Raw genomic sequence first — 23609 nt, forward strand, 5'->3', positions numbered from 1 at the left:
CGCTTATTGTAATCCGGTGAACTTTGTGTAAGCAGCAAGTACAAAATTACTCTGCTCCTCTGTCATGCTCACAGCTCTAGGTAGAGATGAATGGCTTGTGGCTTCTATAGTGGGGGAGAGGACGTGAGCGTAAACATGGACATGAGCGTACATGGTCTATTCATATTGTATAGGCTATATAGCACTAAAGGGTTTATCTTCATGTTGTATTTGAACTTCCTGAATGTATTACATGCTGAGCTGCACATAAAAAAAAAACATGGCATTTTAATATAAATTGTTTGCTTCAACTTAAGAAAGGATTTCATATACAGTACATTGGTAAATTGATTTGGGTGAAGTGAGGCACTTCTCTACCACTGCGTCATCTGGCTTATTCTCAGTTACCAAAGAAATACGTCTTCAAGAAACAACACAATATAAGGTTCCTGTTTTTACACACTCTTTTGAACATTCGTTGTTCGTAAGTGGAGAACAGATGTCATAAGGTATGTTATACTGTTACTTTATATGTTACTGTATAAACTGAACCCATAGCAAATAATGTTAAACTAATTTAAGAGCATATTAATTTAGAGCAGAATTACACAGACTGATTTTTTGAAATATAAGATTTCACACATCATTTCAAGAGTTTTCATTTACCAAGTATTTATTAATTTAATGTTTGACATTAATAGTTTAGCATCTCAATACAGACATGACATGTATTTAGTTCAATGTATTGAATTAAAGTTAATATGATAACAGATCCCCCTACCACCCCCTAAAATGTGTGAACTGAGCCAAGAACTATGAGCTGTTAAACAGTAGTTTGATGATAAATTGTAAAAAATTAAATTAAAATTACTGAAAGGAACTAATTTATTTTTGTCAAGAATATTTCATTATACTAAGGTATTTTGCTTAATGTTTATATTTGATAAAATACAACTACTGCCTCTTCAAATAGGTTAAATACTCGATTTTACATCTTGATCACCAGTCTGCTCAAACATGGAGGGAAACACAACAAATTCAACTGAAAGATCATGTGGCTTGTCTGAAATGCCAGCTCGTCCATTCTTCATAAGTGTCTACACACTGATCTGTTTGGCAAGCCTGGTGCTCAACACCATTACAATATATGTGTATTTTTGTAAAGTTACAACTAAGTCCAGCATCACCTTCTATTTAAAGAATCTAGCTGTTGCGGACATGTTCGTCTGCCTGTGTTTGATATTACGCATAATTAAATATGCTGTCAGCTCAGAGGAAGTTCAGCGTATCTACTGTAACTTTGGCGCTCCAGCAGCCTACCTCAACATGTACTCCAGTATTCTCTTCATGGGCTACATCGCTGTAAACAGGTACAGTACACAAGTTTGCTTCTATACTGTGGAGTTCTTCTGATTCTGATTAAATTCTGATTAAAAAATAAAGAAATCCTTAAATACTTTTGAAAAAAGGTGAAAGAATGACAGACTAAATATGTGTTTTTACATTGCTGCACTTTCCCTAGCTTTCCTGTAGCTCAGTGGTAAGGTTGTGGGTTGGATCCCAGGGGATTGCAAATACCTATATATAAATGTATAGGATAAAGCAATGTTAGTCTCTTTGGATAAAAGCGTCTCCCAAATGCCTAAATGTAAATGTAAATGTACCCATAAAATAGTGAAGAATAGAGCATGCTTAATTCATGATTCACTCTGACAAAAACGCACATTTTAATAAAAATGTACATTTTATTAACAGTGAATCATGGAAATTTTGGAAGTGGGACAAAAATGCAGACCATATCTATGCATAATGACACTATAACTATTTGAAAGAAGTCTGTATAATTCAAACTGTTTTTCCATTTAAGGTACCTGAAAATTGTGCGACCGCTGGAGGCTCACATTATACAAACAGTGCAATCAACCCGCAACATCTGCATAACAACCTGGGCTATCCTTTTGGCGGTTAATTGTGTCTATATTGTAGTTTTTGCAAGTACCCCAAATGTTGATTCAAGAAGCCCTGATGGAGGTTTTGACTGTGATATTTATCATAACAATTTGCTCAACATGATTTACTTGATCATGCAAATCTTATGCTTTGTAATATTTTTGCTCGTGTTGGTATCACTGATCCTGCTTTACTGGTGGAACGTACGGAGACTCCAGCAAGCTCAGCGTGCTGCACCAGTCCAGTCCGACAGCACCAAGCTGAGCAAGTCAAATCGTAACATGAAAGTACTGGTGGGTGTTTTCTTTGTGTGTTTCGTGCCATATCACCTGGTGAGACTGCCATACGTGTTCATCAAACCCCTGTTGAGCGATTGTACAGCAGTCCAGACCTTCTACATCCTGAAGGAACTGACTGTGGTGCTTGCAGTACTAAATGCCTCCTTAGATCCACTCATTTACTTTGTCTTCTGTAAGGCCTTCAGAAGTCATCTGAACATTTGCTGGAAATGTAGTTAACTGGAACAAAAGGCAGAATGTTTCTATGCAGTAATGTCATCAATGGAATTAAAGCGAATCCAAAAGACTCCTCCTATCTGACATTGGTCAGTCAACCATTGGTTGAGCCAGTGTTTCAGTGTCTGACTCATCGAAAAGCTCAATGCTCACACTTTTTGGAAAAATCAACGAGTCGATTACTTGTAGTTGTTTCTGTATACGGAGTTAAGATAGAAAATATGTACAATATATATAGGTTAGACATAATACATATGTGGATGTTTATGAAATGAAAATTTAGCCAATGAAACCTGTTCTAAGAGTTAAAAAGTTACTGCTGCGGTTCTTTGAAAAAAAAGTTGTAACGCCTTCCAGACCAACTCGTTCATCTTATATGATGTTGTGCTCTAGTATGTTTGTTATAGTAGCTTATTTTATTGGTTCAATCACTTGTCTTCTAACTTTTGAATACTTTATTACTGGGGAAGACAATTTAATACTTTGTGCTGTGACAAAAGTTCTGTTTGTGTTGATTCTATTGAACTGGGATATAAAACCTGGGGCTGGATTCATGAAACATAAAAAAAAGACTTACCTGACTAATAAGTCAGAAATATTTCAAATTCCCGTTAAAATAAAAACTTGGAAAACAGTTCATAAATCTCTTAAGATTGATTTTAGGAAAAAAGAAAGAAGAATCCACACCCTGAAGTTTACTCACCCTCTAGTTGTTCCAATCCTCAATACATTTCATTGTTCTGATGACCAGTAAAGATATTTGGAAGAATGTTAGCAATTTTCTGTTTATTTATATAATTAGTTTTGAAAACATATATTTGTTTTGATGTACCTGTATATATATATACATATATAAATTGAATTTATATGTATATTATTTGTTCTGTTGAATGACATATTTTGAATAATTTAGGCAATTAATTGTGACTGTTAACTTGACATTGAGGAATTTTGTATTTTATCTACATCTGTAGATATCATCGTAGTATTGTGACATATTCCCCAATTGTTAGGATGCGTCAAAATACCCCCACTTGCGGTCTTTGCATTTGACCGATTGACTACTTTCATAACGTGTTTCCTGTTTATGGCCCTAGTGTTCTAGTGGGTGTGAAGATCCCAAGTGAGCATAAGGTATTTCTAACCCGATGGGACACTTAGCAATTGCAAAGATATTACGTTAATTAATGTGGTGTTTCTAATTATGAGATAAAAAGCAGTTTTACAAAATACATAACTCTGGAGTTTTCACCAATAAAATATGTAACACTACGTTTTACTATTATATGTAATATAATTATATAAATTATATGTAATATGTAATTATATAGTCCAGTCAGATTTATAGCGCTTTATTTGTATTGTATCAAAAAACTAAAACAAAAGAACAAAACATGTTAGCCAAACAAAGATAAAATTAAGATACAATCTAGTAGTATCACCTACAATGGAGCGCTTTCCGCAACATCTCGCGAGACCCGAGCAAAAAGTCTCATGATTCACATCCAGAACATGATGCATGATGGGATAAGCTTGGCCTTAATACTGCTCCAAAGCGGTATTCAAGCTGGGTTTAGTGCGCGTTAAGCGCACAATAATGCTTTTGGCATTTTTAAGACATTGGACACACGTGTGCTCTTTCTTCCTGCCGCGTGGACGCGCTCTCAAGTGGCCAAAACCGCAAGTGGGGATATTTGGACGCAGCCGCAGTCTAGCTTGAGAGAGGAAACCAGATAAACTGCACATGATAAAAACAAGCACAGCTTCCTACATTTAAACCACCTCTTTGAACCACTTCAGAAGCCTCATAGGGTGCAACACAGGGGGCCACATCTCAGAGAGCTTATAATATGTCAGCAAAGCACGCAAACCCATTTTTATCAATTTGTTTTATATTAATGCATTGTTCTTACATCGTCTTTTACTGAAGGTTTGTTCATTATAATAAAAAAATATATTAATAAAAAAACTTTTGGCAGTATGTACATTACTTATTAAAATGTATTATTTTTTCATTCCAACACATGACCCGAATAATTTACTCTAAAGATCACTGTCATACCCTTATAAACCACTGTAACTTTGTTCTGAGGATGAAGTGGTGTACACCATGCCAACCCTGGGACCACATTTATTACATGTCTAAATTTCATTCTAAATTAAATTACCAAGACACCACAATATAAAATCCTCTGCATTATTTCATAGAATATTGTATACTTTAACAATATGATTGAGAACTCTCCAGAGCTCCTGCATGAAAGAGCAATAAAATGTCATAATAGTAAAGCTTTTAGAGAAGGAAACTGTGCTTGTGTATAGACGTGTTAGTGGAGGAACCTCCTGTAGTGCTGAGCAAGTGTCTACCCACGCGACTTCTTTTACCCATTCTTTTGGTTCCTGTCCCAGTGAGCACGCCTCCTTCCTCTGTAATATCATGTGAGGTTTATCTGCCCAGTCTAATACTTCTGCGCCTCTTATGATTCAATGATTACTGATTCACCTCCTCAAAGTAAGTTTTTTTCTATCAAGTTTATAATCAATTAAAAGTTTTGATTCTAAATCATGTTGAATATTCTTGATAGACAGTACCACAGTGTAAATTATTAAGGTAAAACAAACAAAAATTTGTGATGAAAGAGCATTTGTTTGTGAGCTCTTTGATGTGGTTTATTTGATTCAAGAAAAGCATAAGGAAAAAAGGTTTTCAAAGATGAAATAAGTTAATAAAAAGAAGTAGCTTTCCTGTAGCTCAGTGATAAGAGCATTACGTTGACAACGCAAGGTTGTGGGTTCAATCCCAGGTTATTGCACATACCCATGTAAAAATGTATAGGATAATGCAATGTAAGTTGCTTTAGATAAAAGCGTCTGCCAAATGCATAAATGTAAATGTTAAATGTAGTAAACTGAGCAGTAAAGTAGACTTCCAGGCCAAATCTTCATGTCATTAGATCTTAAACACAGCGGATTTATAAATCATAAGTTTTGATTTCAGACAAAAAGGAAGTCTTTCCCCCATTGTGTTTGCTGTTTCTCTGAGGTGGACAAACAGCTGAACTTGCTCAGTGTCACCCAAGAGAATCTAGAAGTTTTTTCTTTTAAATCCTTGATTAACAACTAAAGGACAATACAAAATACAAAAGTAATCTTTTACAATAGCGTATTACTTTTTGCTGTAACGCAGTAGTGTAAGGCATTACTTATTAATTTTCAGTAATATTTTACTCTGTACATGTTCAGTAACACTTGAGTTGCAACAAACTCAACGCAGCTCAACCAAAGAGGAAAATATAGCTGTACTAGACAATGCATCCGAATTATGTTTCTACCAATGTTTCGAGCTAAGGTGCATGTCACGTTGCACAATGAGAGAAATTACGCGTAAGTGTACAACAGTTGATTATTCCGGCTGCCAAATATCACGTTTGAGCAGCGTTATACGCAGTCTAGAACACCTAAAACATAGACGTGCTTGTACACATTATACACATGCAATAAACTTAACCATGCTTATTTGTTAAGCAAGTTTTTGCATGTCTCAGAAAACACGTTTCTCGTCCATTTCCGTGCGTTGCCTTGAGCACAAAGACATTTTGTCATTTTAGAATGTTCAGTTCTACTTCTGTAGTTATTTTGGTGAAAGTAACTCAAAAGTAAAACAGGAATCATGTAACATATTACAATTCTGAGATTCATTTTAAATAACAGTAACAAGTAATCTGTAATGTACTACAGTTTGGAAGTAACTTGCACAACAATGGATATTCCAACACTACATACACGACTACGAGAGCGATATTGCATTTATACATCAGTTCGATGACAAAAGTGTGTAGATAAACCAGAAACAACGTCGGAGTGTCTTTAAATCCTTCCAGTTTTAATGATGTTTTATTAACTAAATTCGGGAGGAGCTGGAGCTTGAGCATATGATCAAGCCTGAGCTGATGCGCATCAGCAATCAGCCAATCTGCTTCAGTTAAGCAGCTGATTCAAAGTAATTATCATGATTTCAACCTATCAGACCTAGCGAACCTTTCAATAAATAGGTAACAATTTTACCTACACTTTTTCAGTCTTTCGACATCGCAAGTCAGGGAAATATCTCTGCTTTTGCTTCTACAAAAGTCTTTACGTCAGAGCCTTCATAAGACAACCTCAAAATGTCTGATACTTCCTCCTCATCCGGACGGGACAGTTCCACTGTCGGTGACTCACCGGCTCGTTCAAGCGCTATCCAGTAATATCGGCTCAGCTGCGGGGTCCTCCATCTCACCGATCTACTCCTAGCACTTCTACAAGAAAACGTCGATCATCTCCTGGTTCCGTCGGATGCCAGCTTCCTTCCCCGGTATCCTCTTGTGTTTAGGCGTCATCCACCTATTGGGAAATGGAACATGACAAGCCCTCTCCGAACGAGACATCCACGTGAGCCGGAAAATGACCAAACCGGATCTGTACGGCCTTCTTGTCTTGCTCCATTCGACAACTCACCCACGGAGATTGACGGCGAAAGTGCAGGCCACTGTCCATTTGAGTACAGCGACCGGACCTCTTTCTTCCAGGACCATGCCACCCTCTGAGGGCCCTCCACGATTTTCATCTCCCTCAGTCCGCCGCCACAAGACCTCAGCAAGCTCAGGCCGCGCACCCAGTGAGCAGCCTGCGTGTGCCGGGCTGCCGTGTCTTCCACGTCTTTCCAGCTGAATGGTCCCAGCGGCGCAACTCCAACCGCCCCATCATTCACAGATTTCTAGCTGCCAGCCCCGAGTTCGGCTCCAGGCTTGAGTCTCCCGCTATAGACCCAAGCCCTGTCCCCCGGCCGGGCTCTCCTCCCTCAGGCTCTGACCCCTCAGACAATCTCCATTCCCTTCCTTCCTACTTACGGCCCGCCTACACCCTGACCGAGGCCCGCTCCCTGTCCCAGGCCCACTCTTTTTCCAGGCTCGTGTTCTGTCCCAAGCCCGCTCCCAGTCCCATGGCCAAGTCCATCCCAGGCCCGCTCTATGTCCAGAGCCAGCGCCTTGTCCCTGCACACGATGCTCCCACACCCACTCATGTTCTCGAGCACTTTGCCACACCGGCAGCCTATGCATTATGCCTTTTGGGGTGTAAGTTTGATTGGCTGCTGTCCAGCATCATGCATTTTTGGGTTTGTACTCCGGGTTCGGGCTGGTTCTGAGCTCGGCGCACTCCCCTCACCGAGGGGGGATGTTCCGGGTTCGACAGGAACCTGCGAGTTCGGGGCCCTACCCCCCCTCCCGACAGCATGTCAAACAAGCTTTCCCTTGCTACTCCTGCTGAACACAAATCATCTGTATAGGCAAACTATTGAAAAGGAAATGGGGAACTACTTTCTTCCGTCACAAATCCAAGCCCAGCATACATCCGCTACCGAGTCCAAACAATCACTTCTTTTTAAATTGCGCTGTGCTGAGAGAGACTTTTAAAAGACAACTCACCAAGAATGTGTTAATCCCATTTCTATTATCTTGATCGAGACCCTCGCGTCCCACGCTGTAACATTTTTAAACAATGAGTGCAGAGTGCTGTGAATAAATTGGCAGAGACACCGCCAACTCTTACAACATTCCAATTATTATGGTGTATGTACTCCACCTAGTGGCCATTTTCTAGTATTGAAGTTTGAGCAATATATTGATTAATATGAATTAATATTGATATAGTCCCCGCTGAAGTCCAAGCCACGGAATCAAAATTAACTGAACTTAGCTTGCAGACTACAATGTGAACAGACAGGAAAATGCAACAGAATCTCTCCTAGCCAGTCCCCCAGCTAAAAGACCAAAGCTGCGAGGGGGGGCGGTGAAACCCCACTGTTCACACCTTTCTGGCCAGCAAACACAGAGGGGTGGGGCAGGAACCATCCAGAAGAACCTGCAGACACACACGCTGCATGGCCCCACAGACCCCAGCAAGCTGGCCATAAAGACTGTGTAAATCCTGCCTTCGGACTCGAAAGAAAGAAGGCGCACCGTGGAAACCCAGCTGGCAACCTAGGAGCCACTGACCTGTTCCGGCCCAACAGTCATCGAGGAATTCATCTCAACACCATGGATGACACCAATCCAGAGAGAAAAAGAACAGTGCAACTATGTCTGAGAGAGCAGAGATCCTGGGGACATCAAAGGAGCTGATTCCACAAGAAACCTCAACAGGAGGATTTAAAATCCAAATCAGACTCTTTTTGACCACGAGTGGCATGTGAAACAAACAACCCTCTTGAATGCCCTCCTACTGAGAAAAACGTCCAGATCTCTGCAACCTGCTGGTTGGCGAGGGACAGACAAATCATCGGATTAAATGGAAATTATTAAAACAGTTCTTCAAGACATTAACGTTCTGTTTCATCAACTCGTCAACAAGATGTTCCTCCGATGCAATGAGAACCTAAACTTCGGGTGATATAATGTTCATAGAAACAACTTTCTCATCCTTGTTTTATTTCCCAATTCAGGGAGCTCACTTCTCATTTTTTGTTTGGCCGGAGTAATAAAAGGGGAATTTGATAACATCAATATTAAATGAACCACAGACTATAGAATACCCAAGACATGTCATTTGTATTGTTTTGAATTGGTAAAAATGCAACACTCAATGTGGCAGATCTATTGAAGGAATCCCCACATTCGGAATGAAATTGCTAATCAGTAAAGTCATCGCGTCACTACAGCTGCCAGAAGAATCAAAATCGTATAACATCATTTAATGGAAACTCAGTCTTTCGTTATATTGTTTTAATCGACATTTATGAAACATCTCTTAAACTTTGCGCAAATCTGTATTGAAAACCAGGCTACAGTTGCTATATGAACAGTCAGCATAATGAGATGTATACTTAGGACAGCGCATCCATACTGGCCTTAAAACTACGTTTTTATTTAACTGCAAAAAGATCAGCCAAAGAAACAACATTTGAGTGTTTTCAGATTTTATTGATAAAATTCCATTGTAAGCTTGGCAAACAGTTTTGTAGAATTTGATGCTTCCCCTTTTAAAGAGATTGGAGTTGCAAATGCATGCCCGAGTGGCTTTTCAAAGATGGCCGCTGAGTGAAATGAAAGCGCAATTTCAGGGACAAAATATAAAACACTATGTTTTTCTCATCCTCGAGGCATCATAGGTGTATATGACCTTCTCTTTGAGACGGTTACAGTTTGAGTTATAATACATTTATCCTGGCTCTTCTAAGCTTTATAATAGAGGGGAAAGTGGGACTGGATTTTGAAGCTTTAAAAAGTGCATCCATCGATCAAAACACTACTCCATTTGACTACATGGGGTCCATGATGGCTTCCGAAGCAAATCAATGTGTTTGTTTAAGACAAATATTCATATTTGGCAGTTTATAAACAGTAAAGTCTAACTTCCTTTTTCTGTCAGCTGCAAGTGAGAATGCAGCATTTTTGTTAGTTTCCTGTGCACTGCCGTATGTGTCACGAGAACTTAAGACACACTTGGTTATTTGCCGGAATGCCGCCCTCACGTGCAGCTGACAGAAAACGCAAGTTAGACATTAAAGTTTGTAAAGTTGTAAATATGGATATTTCTCAAAATCCACTTTTGTTGGCAACGGTATAGACGTTAATGGCTGTGTGTTGAGTTATATTGAGGAGACATTCAATTTACACTGTTATACAAGCTGTACACTCACTACTTTACATTGTAGCTGAGTGTCATTTTGTCAGTGTTGTCACAGGAAAAGATATACTGTAATCAAATATTTACTCAAATATGGGGTTTTACTCACTTCTGTGAGATACTGTATATGGAAATATATATTGTCTAATGAATCGTTTACAATATACATGTTTCATATTTTTTCAAGTTGAGTTTATGATGGGAAGCACTTGTACAGGTGACCCTCCATTCTATTTCTTCTCAGTTTTGCTGCAAGTAGGGGAATGATAATGGGCCTCTGTTCTGCAGGCCAAGTGGCACTTGCATTATATTTTATCTAGAAATTATAAACAGTATGTAAATCAGAAAGAAAAACTTTAAACAAAATCGATTTGACATTGATTAAATACCTCTAACATCCCCCTTCACAGTACCGTTACTATACAAGAGGCCGAAGACATATTTCAAATTTTTTCATACACTGTAAAACTCTCTAACACACATGCTTCTTTTTTTTGTTTTCATTTAAGGGGTACAAGTATGTATATACAACTTGATTATTATAATTAAGAAAATGAACGGATGACACACGAACTGAATGATTTTGGAAGTGTGCCCAAGAGCATTTAAAATGTCTTTAACAGCCTTTCATGCGGTTTCATATATTTCTGTACCCTTCTGAAGTACTTCAAACAGACAAATTCTTATCATTTTTAAATACTATGAGCTTAGCTTGAAAAATGATTGCCTTTTTTATGTGGACTTCCCAATGAGCCTGAACTTTCTTTTTCAACCTCAGTGAATGGCACAAGGCGCAATGATACAATGTGCAACAAGAAGTGTACTTTGGTATCAGGTGCTTTACAACTGCTAGAACTTTTGATTGATGCATCTGTAAGCATAAATTGAGACAGCAATGAAAATCATTCTGATGTGTATAATATTCTTTTGTTTTTGTTATTTGTTTGGTCGCATGTATCTCTCATTTTAAAGAACAATTGTGAACGACATCAAAATGACTTTTGTTATTTTATAGATTTCAACGTCATATTAAATAATGTTTAGTAACACATAGTCTAATCAATGGGCATTTTCCAAAAGGCTCTTATGCGATGGTGGAGGGGACGCCATATGTAGGGGCGTTCCAAACGAAATTGAACACCTGAATCCCTTCGCGGAGGGCCCTTTCTGAAGTCCGTTAGCGAAGGGTGCATCCTATGGTCACTTCATGGAAGCGAGTTCCGTTTGTGATCACATGATCCTGGATTGCGAAATCTCTGAACATATTTTAAAACAAGTATGGTGCGGGATTTTGACGTTACCTAAATGTAAGTGCGGCAAGAGTTATCTTTAATGAACCAAAGAGAGCACACGTCACTCCTCTACTCATTAAGCTACATTGGCTTCCCGTAGTCGCTCGCATCAAATTCAAGACTCTGCTCCTGGCCTACAAGACCACTACTGGTTCGGCACCACCTTATCTTAAATCGTTAATGCAGACATATGTACCCGCCAGATCCCTACGCTCTGCAAACGAACGACGTCTTGTGGTGCCATCCCATAAAGGTAAAAAATCTCTCTCGCGCACCTTCTCCGGATCTGTTCCACCTATATGGAATGATCTGCCCACTGCTACAAGATCTGCAGATTCTGTAGCCATCTTTAAGAAACGCCTGAAAACACATCTCTTCCGCCAACATCTGACTGATCTGTTCTGACTCTTTTCTTCTCTACTCTTTTCTTCTCTACTCTAAAAAAAAAAAAAAGTATGAATGAATGGTTCCATATACTGTGTTTAGGCTATATGAGACTAGTCTTCTTTTTGATTGCACTTATGCTTTTGTTGTACTTATGATGTCCTAATTGCTTCCATTATCTACCCCACTTGTAAGTCGCTTTGGATAAAAGCGTCTGCTAAATGACTAAATGTAAATGTAAATGTAAGTACAATAATTTAGTTTGTATATGTTTACGCTATTTTTGTCAGTGATAAATATGATTTTAGATGGTTAAATATGGTAAAATATAATTTAGTTTATTGGAAATTATTTTCAAAAATGGCTCCTTAAATATATGTTTCCTTTATCATATAACGTTATTTCCTTTATAAATACCAAGTGGAGTGAAAAAACAGGGTGATATATATTAGACATAATTACACAATATTCAACAAGAAGTATTATTAATGTTGTTTATTTTCAACAAAAGGGCGCTGGAATCAGAGTGCACGTGCGTCGTTGTCAAGGTAACATTTGGCATGTTATTCTCTTTGTAAAGGGAAAGCCAGTAAAACTTCCATTTTTTCACTGCCTAAAATAATGAATTTAGACAGTTCTTCACTAATTTCACAAGTAAAGTTACCCAATTTACACAAACGCCATACATCTGGAAACGCAGATTATTTACAAGAAAACAAGACTTTTATATTTACCTAATCTTGTATGAATGAAATCAATGTACTTACAAGTGGCCTGCAGGTGAAACTAATTCTCACAAGTGTCTCACACCGGATGAGCGGTTGAGATTGCAGCATGACCTCTAAAAAAAAAACACTCTGAAACCACGCATTATTGTGACACGAATTCGCAGGTCACCAAACTTGAACTCTGCTATGCAGCGAAATGCATAATATCTTCGGACTGGCTTTCGCTTCCGGTCTGTTGCATTTGCATGAGTATGAATGGAAGTCAATGGAGCCAAATGTCAAGTGTGACAACGTCTTTAGTCAATTGTTGGCTTTCTTAGTTACTAATTGAGTTTCCATTGGTTACCAAGGTTACCAACTATTATCATCTGTGTCAAAATTTGTATATGACGAGTCAATCAGACTTTTTCTTTTAAATTAGCATGTGTTCAGGTTCAGTACTTTACTTTTCTCTTTTAAATCCCGTTTAAATACCCTGTTAATCAAATAATTGTGTTATTTGTATTGATTTTGAAACAGCAATAAACGGTTGCAAAATCACTGAAGATGCAACTAGAAACACTGAAAGGCACTGAAAAAGATGATAGCACAATAAATTCACAACTGAACAGAAAAGCAGACAAACCATCTTTACGTGGGAGTATATACATACCAAACATCCATACAATTTTTTCTTCTGCCATTCAACATCAATAGGACAGGCTGTTCTATCTCAGTCTCAATCTGAATCAAAAACCACATCTCCACAATAACACATACGTCAACTCTTCAGAAAAAATGCTTGAAATCACAGATTCTATATGCACCTTCAGATTTGTTATCACAGAGGTTTTAAAACATTTTTGTCCAACAAACCCATTTTATCTCAATCATTTATTTGAAGTATTCTCCTTGAGGATGTTAATATTTCAATAATTGAATGCCACATTTGCATGTTTAACTTCAAGAACACTCTTTTTGGGGGTTTTTATTAGTAGTATTTCTGTGGTATATTCTAGATATTTATTTGCTATTTACATTTTTTTTCATTGGAAACAACCTGTCTGTGCACTAGTAGAGATGTACATTATACCTCACAAACCCCCTGCAAATACTTTGTGAACCACCTGCTGTTCGCAAATCCCAGTTTTGGGAAACCTTGGGTTATTGGAACAAAGTCTTGAGGTTATACCATACAATGCTTTGTTACAAAGATTTGTTTTATATTTTTAAGTAGCATGGATTTTAAAGTCCCTTTATTGTTTAATGTAACTAATCAAGAGCTTTCGATGTTTCAGATATGGACTACAGCAATGTGACTCAGAAAGCAAGAAACGGGACAGATTTTAACAGTGTGTTCACACGGCAGGTTTTGCCTTTATTCTACTCCATCATCTGTGTTTGTGCGTTTATACTCAATGGATTTGCTGCTTGGATTTTCTTCAGAGTTCAAAGCTCCTCAGTCTTGGTGGTTTACCTAAAAAACATGGTGGTGGCTGACATTCTGATGCTCTTCACATACCCCTGGCGTGTGGCGAGTGACCTGGGTTACGGTGACTTGCAGTTAAAACTCATAGTTTGCCGCTACACTGCTGTACTTTTCTACTTAAGCATGTACACTGGAATCGTATTCATGTGCCTTATCAGTTTGGAACGTTATTTAAAAATCGTCTGCGGCACGTCAAGCGTATCGTCCCTTCTACAACGTGTGACTGTGGGAAAGGTTCTGGCGCTCTTAGCATGGATTGTTATGATCATCTGTATGTTGCCAAACTCCATATTAACCAACCAGCCCATTCCTGAGGATTATTCCTGCATGGCCCTAAAAAGTTCACTGGGTCAACGCTGGCATGAAATTTCTGTCCATTTTAATGTCGGAGTCTTCTGGGTGGCCTTCCTGTTGATCATGTTTTGCTACACCTCTATAGCATGTCATGTGTACCGCTCCTACAAAAGGGTGCAACAGGACTGCAGCAGGGCCGGACGACGGTCAAATCGAAGCATCTTCAGCTTGCTGGCTGTATTTGTTTTGTGCTTCGTACCATATCACATTTGTCGTGTGCCCTACACACTCAGCCAAAGGCCCGGGGCTGGTTTTAGCATGCACAACCGTTTTATTCTCTTCCAGATGAAAGAGGCCACACTCTTCCTGTCTGCCCTTAATGTTTGTCTGGATCCCGTCATTTACTTCTTTATGTGCAGAACATTCAGAGAGTCACTTTTGCAAAAGATGCCTTCCGTAAATGTTGAAAACAGAAGGCCTTCTATCGGGACCGGACTGAGCATCAGTAATCTGTAAAAAGAAAGTTAAAGGAAAAGAGAGTTTGATAAAAACACGTGGTTTTAACACTTGCGAAACGAATAGCAAGAAAGGGGTGACATTTGAAAGGAAATGTCACACGGAAATGTGGTGTACAAAACCACAAAGATGAAAAAACACATGTTCTTCAGAATTAGATTGTGCTGAAAAATCTCATCTAGGTTTCTGAGTAAGATCTCACTTGTTTTATATGGTCTACATGTACTTAAAATATCTTTGTCTGCTTAAAAATGTTTGATAATGGCTATCATACATTTTTACCATGATTTACAGAAGATGCTTACAAAATATCATACATTTGAACAGTCATATTTATAAAATACATATATATATATATATATATATATATATATGTATATTAGTGGTGGGCATAGATTATTTTTTTTAATCTAGATTAATCTAGATTAATTCCAAGATTAATCTAGATAAATCTAGATTAAAATGGCTCATTTGAATTCTGCCGAAGACATTCAGAATATGTGTGCTACCCAAATAATGACTAAAAGTAAGTCTTTGAGAACGGGTTTCTCAAGCCAGGTGGCGCATTAGACCAGGGGCTCATCTCCTGTTTCCAAAATGCATCACAAACTGCTTGAGAAAGCTGTTCTACTATGATAATTGGTGATGAAAATTAAATTATGTTCAATAAGATGAACTTGTGTTTACTTCCGCATTAGCTAAGGGATGATTTGCGTTTAGGTGGTACTTGAGACTGGAAGAGCTCCTACAGTACATTTACATTTAGTCATTTAGCAGACGCTTTTATCCAAAGCGATTTACAAAGAGTGAGGGAGCAACAAGCGATATGTCATACAGGAGCCATAATACATTAGATCTCAATACAAAGTTACTGGTTTCAACTAAAGCTAGACCACTACCTGTTGAGAGAAAGTGTTTTTTTTAAACCAATTCCGCATTGCACAAGGTGCAAACAACCTTAGTCTTGTCGATGTTTCTATTGGGAAGCTTCTTAAAAATGTATTTTCCCTGAAGCAAACCCGGCGGCTTCATAGCTGCATCCATGTTAGCACGTCACGTTTGATGCGGTAATTTCACAGTAACGTTATGTTGTGTTCAGACCAAACGCGAATGGCGCGTCAAGCGCGAGTGATTTATATGTTAATGCAAAGAGCCAATAGACCTACTTGCTGCGCGAATTGCGCGAATGAAGCCCTGGTTATGAGATGATGAGGCGGCTTCTGCTTCCGCGAATGACGCGAATCACGTGAGTTGAAAAATCTTGTTCTCGCCCCGTACAGTGCAGTTAAGCTGGTATACATCCGCGCTAAAATATCAAGGTGAAAGTCATCATAGCTTGCGTAGTATAGACCCAGCTCCCAACCCAACTTTGAGAATAGATTAACGGCGACATTTTTTTTATCGCGCGATAAGAGTCTCACTGCAACGCCGTTAACGACCCACCACTAATGTATATATATATATATATATATATATATATATATATATATATATATATATAGTATATATTTGTGTTTAAATATTTAGAACAACCAACAATATTTAAGGGGTTTAGTTAAAAACCCATTTACTTTCTCAAACCACTGTGTTTAACCCATTTGTCAGAAAGGAATGTAAGTAAAATCACATTTTCATTTATGTATTTAATAAGTAGAGGTCAGAGTTTGTAGTTTCATTTTATACAAAAAATATGAGTTAAACTGAGGGACCTTGATTTGTTTGCTGAATGAGTGTATTTGTATTCTCATTGTTTGTATTATGGCATTATTTTAAGTAGTAGTCTGTAATGTTACATTGTGATATAACAATGACAGATTTGCACATAAAACAATTGACATGAATATAAAATTACTGAGATGGATTTCAACTTTCAACTATATGAATATATTGCTAACATAAATTACATGATATCATGATCCTCTCTTAATCTCAAGGTTAACGCTCACTTTTGTGGCACATGGGAGATGGGTTTTCTATCTAGAAATAGTGGTAAGCTATTAATTTAAAGACCAATTGTGGTGAAAATCAAGTTTTTATCAGGGGTGTTTTAATATCAAGTTTTTATGAGGGGTGTTTTAATATCAAGTTTTTATGAGGGGTGTTTTAATATGCATTAACACAAACCGTGTGTAAATTTATACTTTTAAACAATTGCTGAGTATTTTCTACATAAAACAGTTTAACAAAGATAGTCTAAAATGCGGTTTTAAACTCTCCCACTAAATATGTCATAAACCTGTAACCAATCACATCAACTTGTGACCCCTGAGGATCAGCAGTTTGAGGGATAAATATGCAAAGATGGCGCATAGATTCGGGCAAAAATTATTCCTGCATTGCTGTGTCAGCTCTCCGCTTAACTTTTAGTTTCACTTTCAGTTAAAGCAGCATCTGGAACAACCCTGCGATTGATTGGAGACAGAGCTAATTTGGACATTCATGAATCTACGTATACTTATATAAAGCTGAAGTGAATTTATATTCAAGTTATTTTAAAGCAGGAAGTTTTATTTTCACAGGAAAAAAGCATTTAAGTACGTAATGATTCGTTTTAAGAGATAAAATTGTCGACAACATTGCGACTTTAACGACTGCAGTCTGCAAAGCCCTAACCACTGTACAGAGTCTGCATTTGCATTTTGGAAGTACCTATAGCACCTTTGTAGATGTTTGTTGACATCTAAAATAGGCAACATATCCGCCAACCCATTCGACTCCAAGTTATTTATCACTTTCCCGACATATGGGAGATGTGTTGCACTGCGTGAGGCAAATGGTGGTCACACAAGATACTGACTGGTTTTCAGACCCCCCGGATCCCCCCACAACAGCAAAACTGCACATTTTAGAGTTGCCTTTTATTGTGGCCAGCCTAAGGCACACCTGTGCAATAACCATGCTGTCTAATCAGCATCTTGATATGCCACACCTGTGAGGTGGATGGAATATCTCGGCAAAGGAGAAGTGATCACTTACACAGATTTAGACAGATTTGGGGATGAATATTTGAGAGAAATAGCTCATTTGTGTACATCTTAGACCTTTGACTTCAGCGTCTGCAAAATGGGATGAAAACAAAAGTGTTGCGTTTATAATTTTGGTCAGTGTTTATTGGTGTTTATGGAACTCTGTTTGTAATCCGTATTAAAAAACACAATCAACACATTTTTTTTATAAAGAAACTGTCAATAAAAATGATCATATATATGTTCTAAAATAATCCCGAAATGCTTTGGTGTACTGACAGTGCCAAGATAGTGCAGTACTCTTCTCTCTTGCATATTACATTTTTAATGTGCAATATGTTGTCGTCATCCATTCATTAAAGACTCGTTCAGATATAACTTCTTTGTGTTGTTTATTTGTTGATTTACATCTCAACGCAATAGTATAACATCAGCACACGAGGGAACATCAGTGCTCACACACGAGCAGCAGAAAACACACAGTTGCAGGTAAGCTTCACTCTCACTGAACTCAAGTCAAAATAAAAGTCCCGTTTCTTCACACATTTGTTGAACTCTTGTATTTAGCATACATCAAAAACAAAACAAAACAAAACTTTAGTTACACAAATAATATGATTGATGAGAACATATAACTCAACAAAACGATTTAAAAAATACTTTAATAGATATGTTAGAGCACCTAACCCTAACCCTAGTCCTAACCTAAACCTAAAACTACCCACTTCCCACCCACATAAACATGCTTCTCACAAGACGATCCTGATTGATGCTTACGCGCTGCTCCTGGTAAAGCACTCATTTGATAAAACATACACGCTGCTCTCGCTCTGCTCAAGCGTTTAGTGTGAACTAGGGTAACGCCTGGGCCAAACATAATCCGTGTGCAGTACGTATGCGTATACAAACGCGTTTAATCTATGGCGTAATTGTGACACCATCGGCTTGCCATATACGCGGTTCGTAGAGCAACAGGTATGCAGTACAGATATCGAAAGCCAATGGTATCACAAATCGCGTGCTTTGGATCGCCGTATTAATATTAAAACGCAGATTCCTTAACGCCGCCAGGCGTTAAATAAGCGCCGTCTTGTGCGAAATTAACGTCATACCCCGCCATGCGTTTAAATAACGCCGTGCGCCGATCGACGTTAAGTTAACGTCACACGTCACTCAAAATTCAAACGTATTAGCTAATATACATAGCCCCTCCTCTTCTGAGTTTGAGCGCTCTACGGCAAGTAGGACGCCCGTGTCATCTCAAATCCATATCCAGCTTAATTTTGTTGAAAAACAGTAGTATGTTCCAGTAAACTATGTGTAAAATGTCAAATTAAGTCAAATCAGGATTAAAGGTACCATAGTTATTCCCCCCCAAAACGAAATTTCTGTCATCATTTACCAATGGTCCCGATTGACTTCTATTGTATGAAGAAAAGTCAATGTGGACGAATGGTTTTCTGTTACTAACTTTCTTTCAATAATCTTTTGTGTTTATACGGTTTACACATTAAACAGTCATACAGGTTTGAAACGTAAAGAGGGTGATTACAGAATTCTCACTATGCTTATCCGATTGTCATTTTAAGTAAAAAAAAATTGCTATACAAGAATAACCCAACAATATCTTTTTTTTGGTCAGCATTGCCCTTATTGTTTCTGTATGTTGTTTCTGGGCTGATTTTAATATTATAGAAAACGCCGCTTTTTACGGCATCTTTGTTGCACGGAAGCGCCGTAATTTACGGCGTACTATGGAAGTTCAAACGGCGAAATGAACGGCGTTTCGCATTGCATTTAAACTGCGTTATTAACGGTAATTTACGGCGTCTGTATGTCTTAAACGCCATAAAAGCGTGCGTCTTCTGAACACCAGGCGTCTGTATGTCTTAAACGCCGTAATTTACGGCGTCTGCATGTCTTAAACGCCGTAAAAGCAGGCGTCTGTATGTCTTAAACGCCGTAAAAGCAGGCGTCTTCTGAACACCAGGCGTCTGGTTGATGGTGAAATATGACCCAAACGGCTTTCCATAGGTTGTTGGCGAAATATTACCCAAACGGCTTTCCATATATGTGTGGCCCAGGCGTTACGCGTTACGCGCAGATGCGTTGCAAAAATGCATATAAATTAAGTTTACTATCTATTTTATTTATGTTATGTTGAAATAAGCAAAAACTCAACAAGAGTTGTAAAAACAATTATGGAACGCGAACGGGGAAAATATGTAGGCCTATAACGCGAAACATGTGAAATTTGGACGCTTCGTCGTGAAAATTTTGAACGTGACTTTTTGATCCGTGTAAACGCGAACGTTTCTGTCTTCTTTACGCGAAGTTTTTTGGCGTGTTATTTGAAGACACGATCGTTTGTATTGCCATAATGCGATCTTTTTGGCAGTGTTTTGTTTAAACGAACGTTTTTGTCGTGTATACAGGTCATTTTTTCAGCCTGTAATATTATGACTCTTATTTTGATACGTGACTTACTAATAATACTGTTTTAGTTGATCTGCTGACAATTTGAGGTCAATTAATAAATTCAAATCACTTCTTATAGATCGCTGTTAAATAATTGCTTCTTTTGTGGCATAGCCTACATACATTTATATTCTATCCTGGGTTATATGGTGTATAACTTACATATATTTACGTTTTTTTATCAACTTAAAGTTCACTGCACACACATATTACAGCCTATAACATCACTTATGTCTTAAATACATTTTAATACAGAATTTAAAAGAAGATATTTATCAAATAAAATGTATTTGTTGAAAAGGGTTAAAACTATGTTTTTCATGCTTCAATGTAACCAATTATGTCCAAAATGCACATATGTGGATAAGGGAGCAATTAAAGGCATGGTTAGAATACCAAAGGACATTAAAGAGACCTTTGTACTGACTCAAGGAGAGATGAGCAGCCCTAAAAGGACAACCTTTCCGGACATTAGCTTAAAAACTTCCAGCTTCTTGCATCATGAACAGCACTGTGGCAGCAGTGGAGTCATTCAGGTTCCTGGGCACCACCATTTCTCAGGACCTGAAGTGGGGCAATCACATTGGCTGCATTTCTAAAAAGCCAAGCAGGGGATGTTCTTCTTACATCAGCTGAAGAAGTTCAACCTACCACAAACTCTGTTAAAACAGTTTTACACAGCAGTCATAGAGTCTGTCCCCTGCACATCCATCACTGTCTGGTTTGGCTCAGCCACAAAGTCAGACATCAGAAGACTACACGGACGGTTCGGACTGCTGAGAAGATCATTCGTGCTCCCCTGCCCACCCTCCAAGAACTGTATACATCCAGAGTGAGGAAAGGGCTCAGAAATCACCCTGGACCTCTCACATCCAAGCCATCATCTCTTCACAATGCTGCCGTCTGGTCGACGCTACAGAGCACTGAGCACCAAAACAACCAGACACTAAAATAGCTTCTTCCCTCAGGCCATCTATCTCTTGAACAGTTCAATGGTTTATACCCACCGTGCCATCAATAACTCTGTGCAATAATACTTAAATTCAATAGTAATTATATCCTGCAGATAATACACTATCTATTTATATACAACTTTTTCCGTAAATTATATTTAATTCTGCTGTACATAGCACATACCTTTAATTACAATAGTCGATTCTTAGTTTTTACTTGTACATATTTACATACACACATAGCTTTACTCTCTACATCTATATTTTATGTTTATTATATTGTATTTCAAATTTTTATACCCATAGGCCCTTATATAAATCATCTGTGTACTGTATTCTATTGTGTTATGGTCTCTGTGTACTGTTGTTGCTGTTTCTGTGTCGTCACCAAAAAAAATTACTTGTATGTGCAAACATACATACTCAGCAATAAAGCTCTTTCTGATTCTGATACTAAAAAATAGGAATAGATAAAAGAGTGTGTGGTTTTCAGTCATCATTTTATGATATCATATGGAATATACACAGAAGCCGAAAGTTTACATACACCTTGCAAAATCCTAAAAACTTTTGAAATATAATTTATTCAAATAAGTGTAATTTTAAAGATTTGTTTTTATTTTGGTACTGCCCTGAACAAATTATTTCACCTATATTACACAAAACAGTATAATAACTGAATATATAAAAAAAAATCACACCGTTCAAAAGTTTACATATTGCTTCTTATACTGTATGATGTACCTGGACAATCAATTTTAGTTTTTGTGTTGTCTGACTGCTGTCTAAGAGTTTTTTTCTTTATGAGCCATTTAACTTGTACACTGATCTTCAGAGAAATCCTCCAGGTCCTGCACATGTTCTTTGATGTTCAGTATCTTCTGCATGTCCGACCTCTGTCCAGCAGTAACTCTGATGTTGAGTTGATCTTGTTGCCAGTCTGTAAAGATGAATCTAACAATGTATAGTCACAGCTTGACATTGGTCAAACACAGTGGTGTAGTCTAGTTTTTTGTAGTGAGTATACTATGATTCCCCCCAGCCTACTCATCCGTCCCAGGTCGACAACCCATGAGCACCACCACACTCACGAATGCAAGGATAGTGTATGCCTCTATATGTAATCAAGAAAGATTTATTGCAAGCAAGATTTCAATAGCCAATGACAGCTGTGGGACTTGCTGGTTTTAAATCAGTCAGTTAAGAGATTTATTTATGTATACAGTCACTAAAGCACAGGTTTTATCAGCTGGCAATTTTCAATGCACATTAGTGATCCACGGGAAAAGCTATTAAGTATTTCTACACAAACCCATCCTGCTAAAAATAGTATTACTTACATTCTAGTGGTTTTCATTTAAATACCATTATGAAACACATTTCTTTATAATTTTTTATTTTATGCCTTTTCTATTGATTCCCATCTGCATCTCTTGTGTTTTGGGCAGGGTTCTATTGTTTTTTTAAGCAGGGCAACTACATAATGTAAAGAATATCTTGTGAAAGTATAAACGTTAGATTTTGATTTAGTTTAACTAAGGCCAAGTCAGAGACTTACAGTAAATCATATTGAAAAAAATGGTTAAAATCAAACTCTGATACTCGTCCCTAATAACTAGATTTTTCACACACTTATGTAAGTTGCATCTATTATTGACATTGATAGTGAACTATAATAATTAACAATGAACATTTGTGCAGTTTTATCAAGCACCTGTTGCACCTATAGATTGCTGCCAGTGTCTCTAGCTTGACTTTCACAAGGCTTGTAAGGAGTTCTCATCTCTAATCATCTAAAACAATTATAAACATTGTAGAATAAGTTATCTCTCCCTTTCTCCCTCATTTATTGATTCAACACACAAACTAACGTTTGTGAAGTTGGCTAGTTAGATACAATTTAATATGCCAGCAGTCAAAATATGACTTGCAGTTTGGTTAATGATAACAAATATGCTCGTTTTATTAAAGACTACACTGTGGTTTAAAAGTGGGGTGAGTTAAAGGCAGAAAGTATAATACACGGGCGAACAGTGTGCACATTGCGACCCCGGAACACTAACGTGAGGAGTGGGGACCCCGCGTAAAGCATCGCATGAGCCTCGTCGGACTCATTATGTGTAACACCTGCTGCAGCTGCACGAAGCGCCAGTAGCTCCTGGGGCAGGCTTACGATAACACTGTTAGTCTAAATGCTGCCTTTAATGACCTATTTGATTTCATATCTCCTGGTTGCACCAAAAGTCAGTGGGTCGTACTTTTCTGACACAAACGATGTTGTTACGTAACCTTGCGCTTTTTTAAGTGGGTATACGGAAATTCTTGATCTTTTCTAGTGGGTATACGGCGTATTCCTGCGTATCACGTAGACTACACCACTGGTCAAACATGCAGAAAGTGCTGAAAAAAATCAAAGACCAG

At 38.0% G+C, this 23609-nt stretch overlaps 2 protein-coding genes across 2 annotated transcripts; both read left to right on the plus strand.

Moving 5' to 3' along the window:
* The first annotated feature begins 433 nt into the window (after positions 1–433).
* LOC130428137 (G-protein coupled receptor 87-like) lies at positions 434–2447 on the plus strand. Its single transcript, XM_056756003.1, has 3 exons — positions 434–488; positions 953–1349; positions 1847–2447. The coding sequence occupies exons 2-3, from the start codon at positions 997–999 to the stop codon at positions 2445–2447; spliced, it is 954 nt and encodes a 317-aa protein (XP_056611981.1). The 5' UTR covers positions 434–488; positions 953–996.
* A 2414-nt stretch (positions 2448–4861) lies between these two features.
* LOC130428282 (P2Y purinoceptor 14-like) lies at positions 4862–18135 on the plus strand. The gene is made up of 2 exons (XM_056756165.1): positions 4862–4956; positions 13791–18135. Exons 1-2 carry the CDS (start codon positions 4932–4934, stop codon positions 14789–14791), a joined length of 1026 nt encoding a protein of 341 aa, XP_056612143.1. The 5' UTR covers positions 4862–4931; the 3' UTR covers positions 14792–18135.
* The last annotated feature ends 5474 nt before the right edge of the window (positions 18136–23609 follow it).

Source organism: Triplophysa dalaica, chromosome 9 (assembly GCF_015846415.1).
Source record: "Triplophysa dalaica isolate WHDGS20190420 chromosome 9, ASM1584641v1, whole genome shotgun sequence".
NCBI lineage: Eukaryota > Metazoa > Chordata > Actinopteri > Cypriniformes > Nemacheilidae > Triplophysa > Triplophysa dalaica.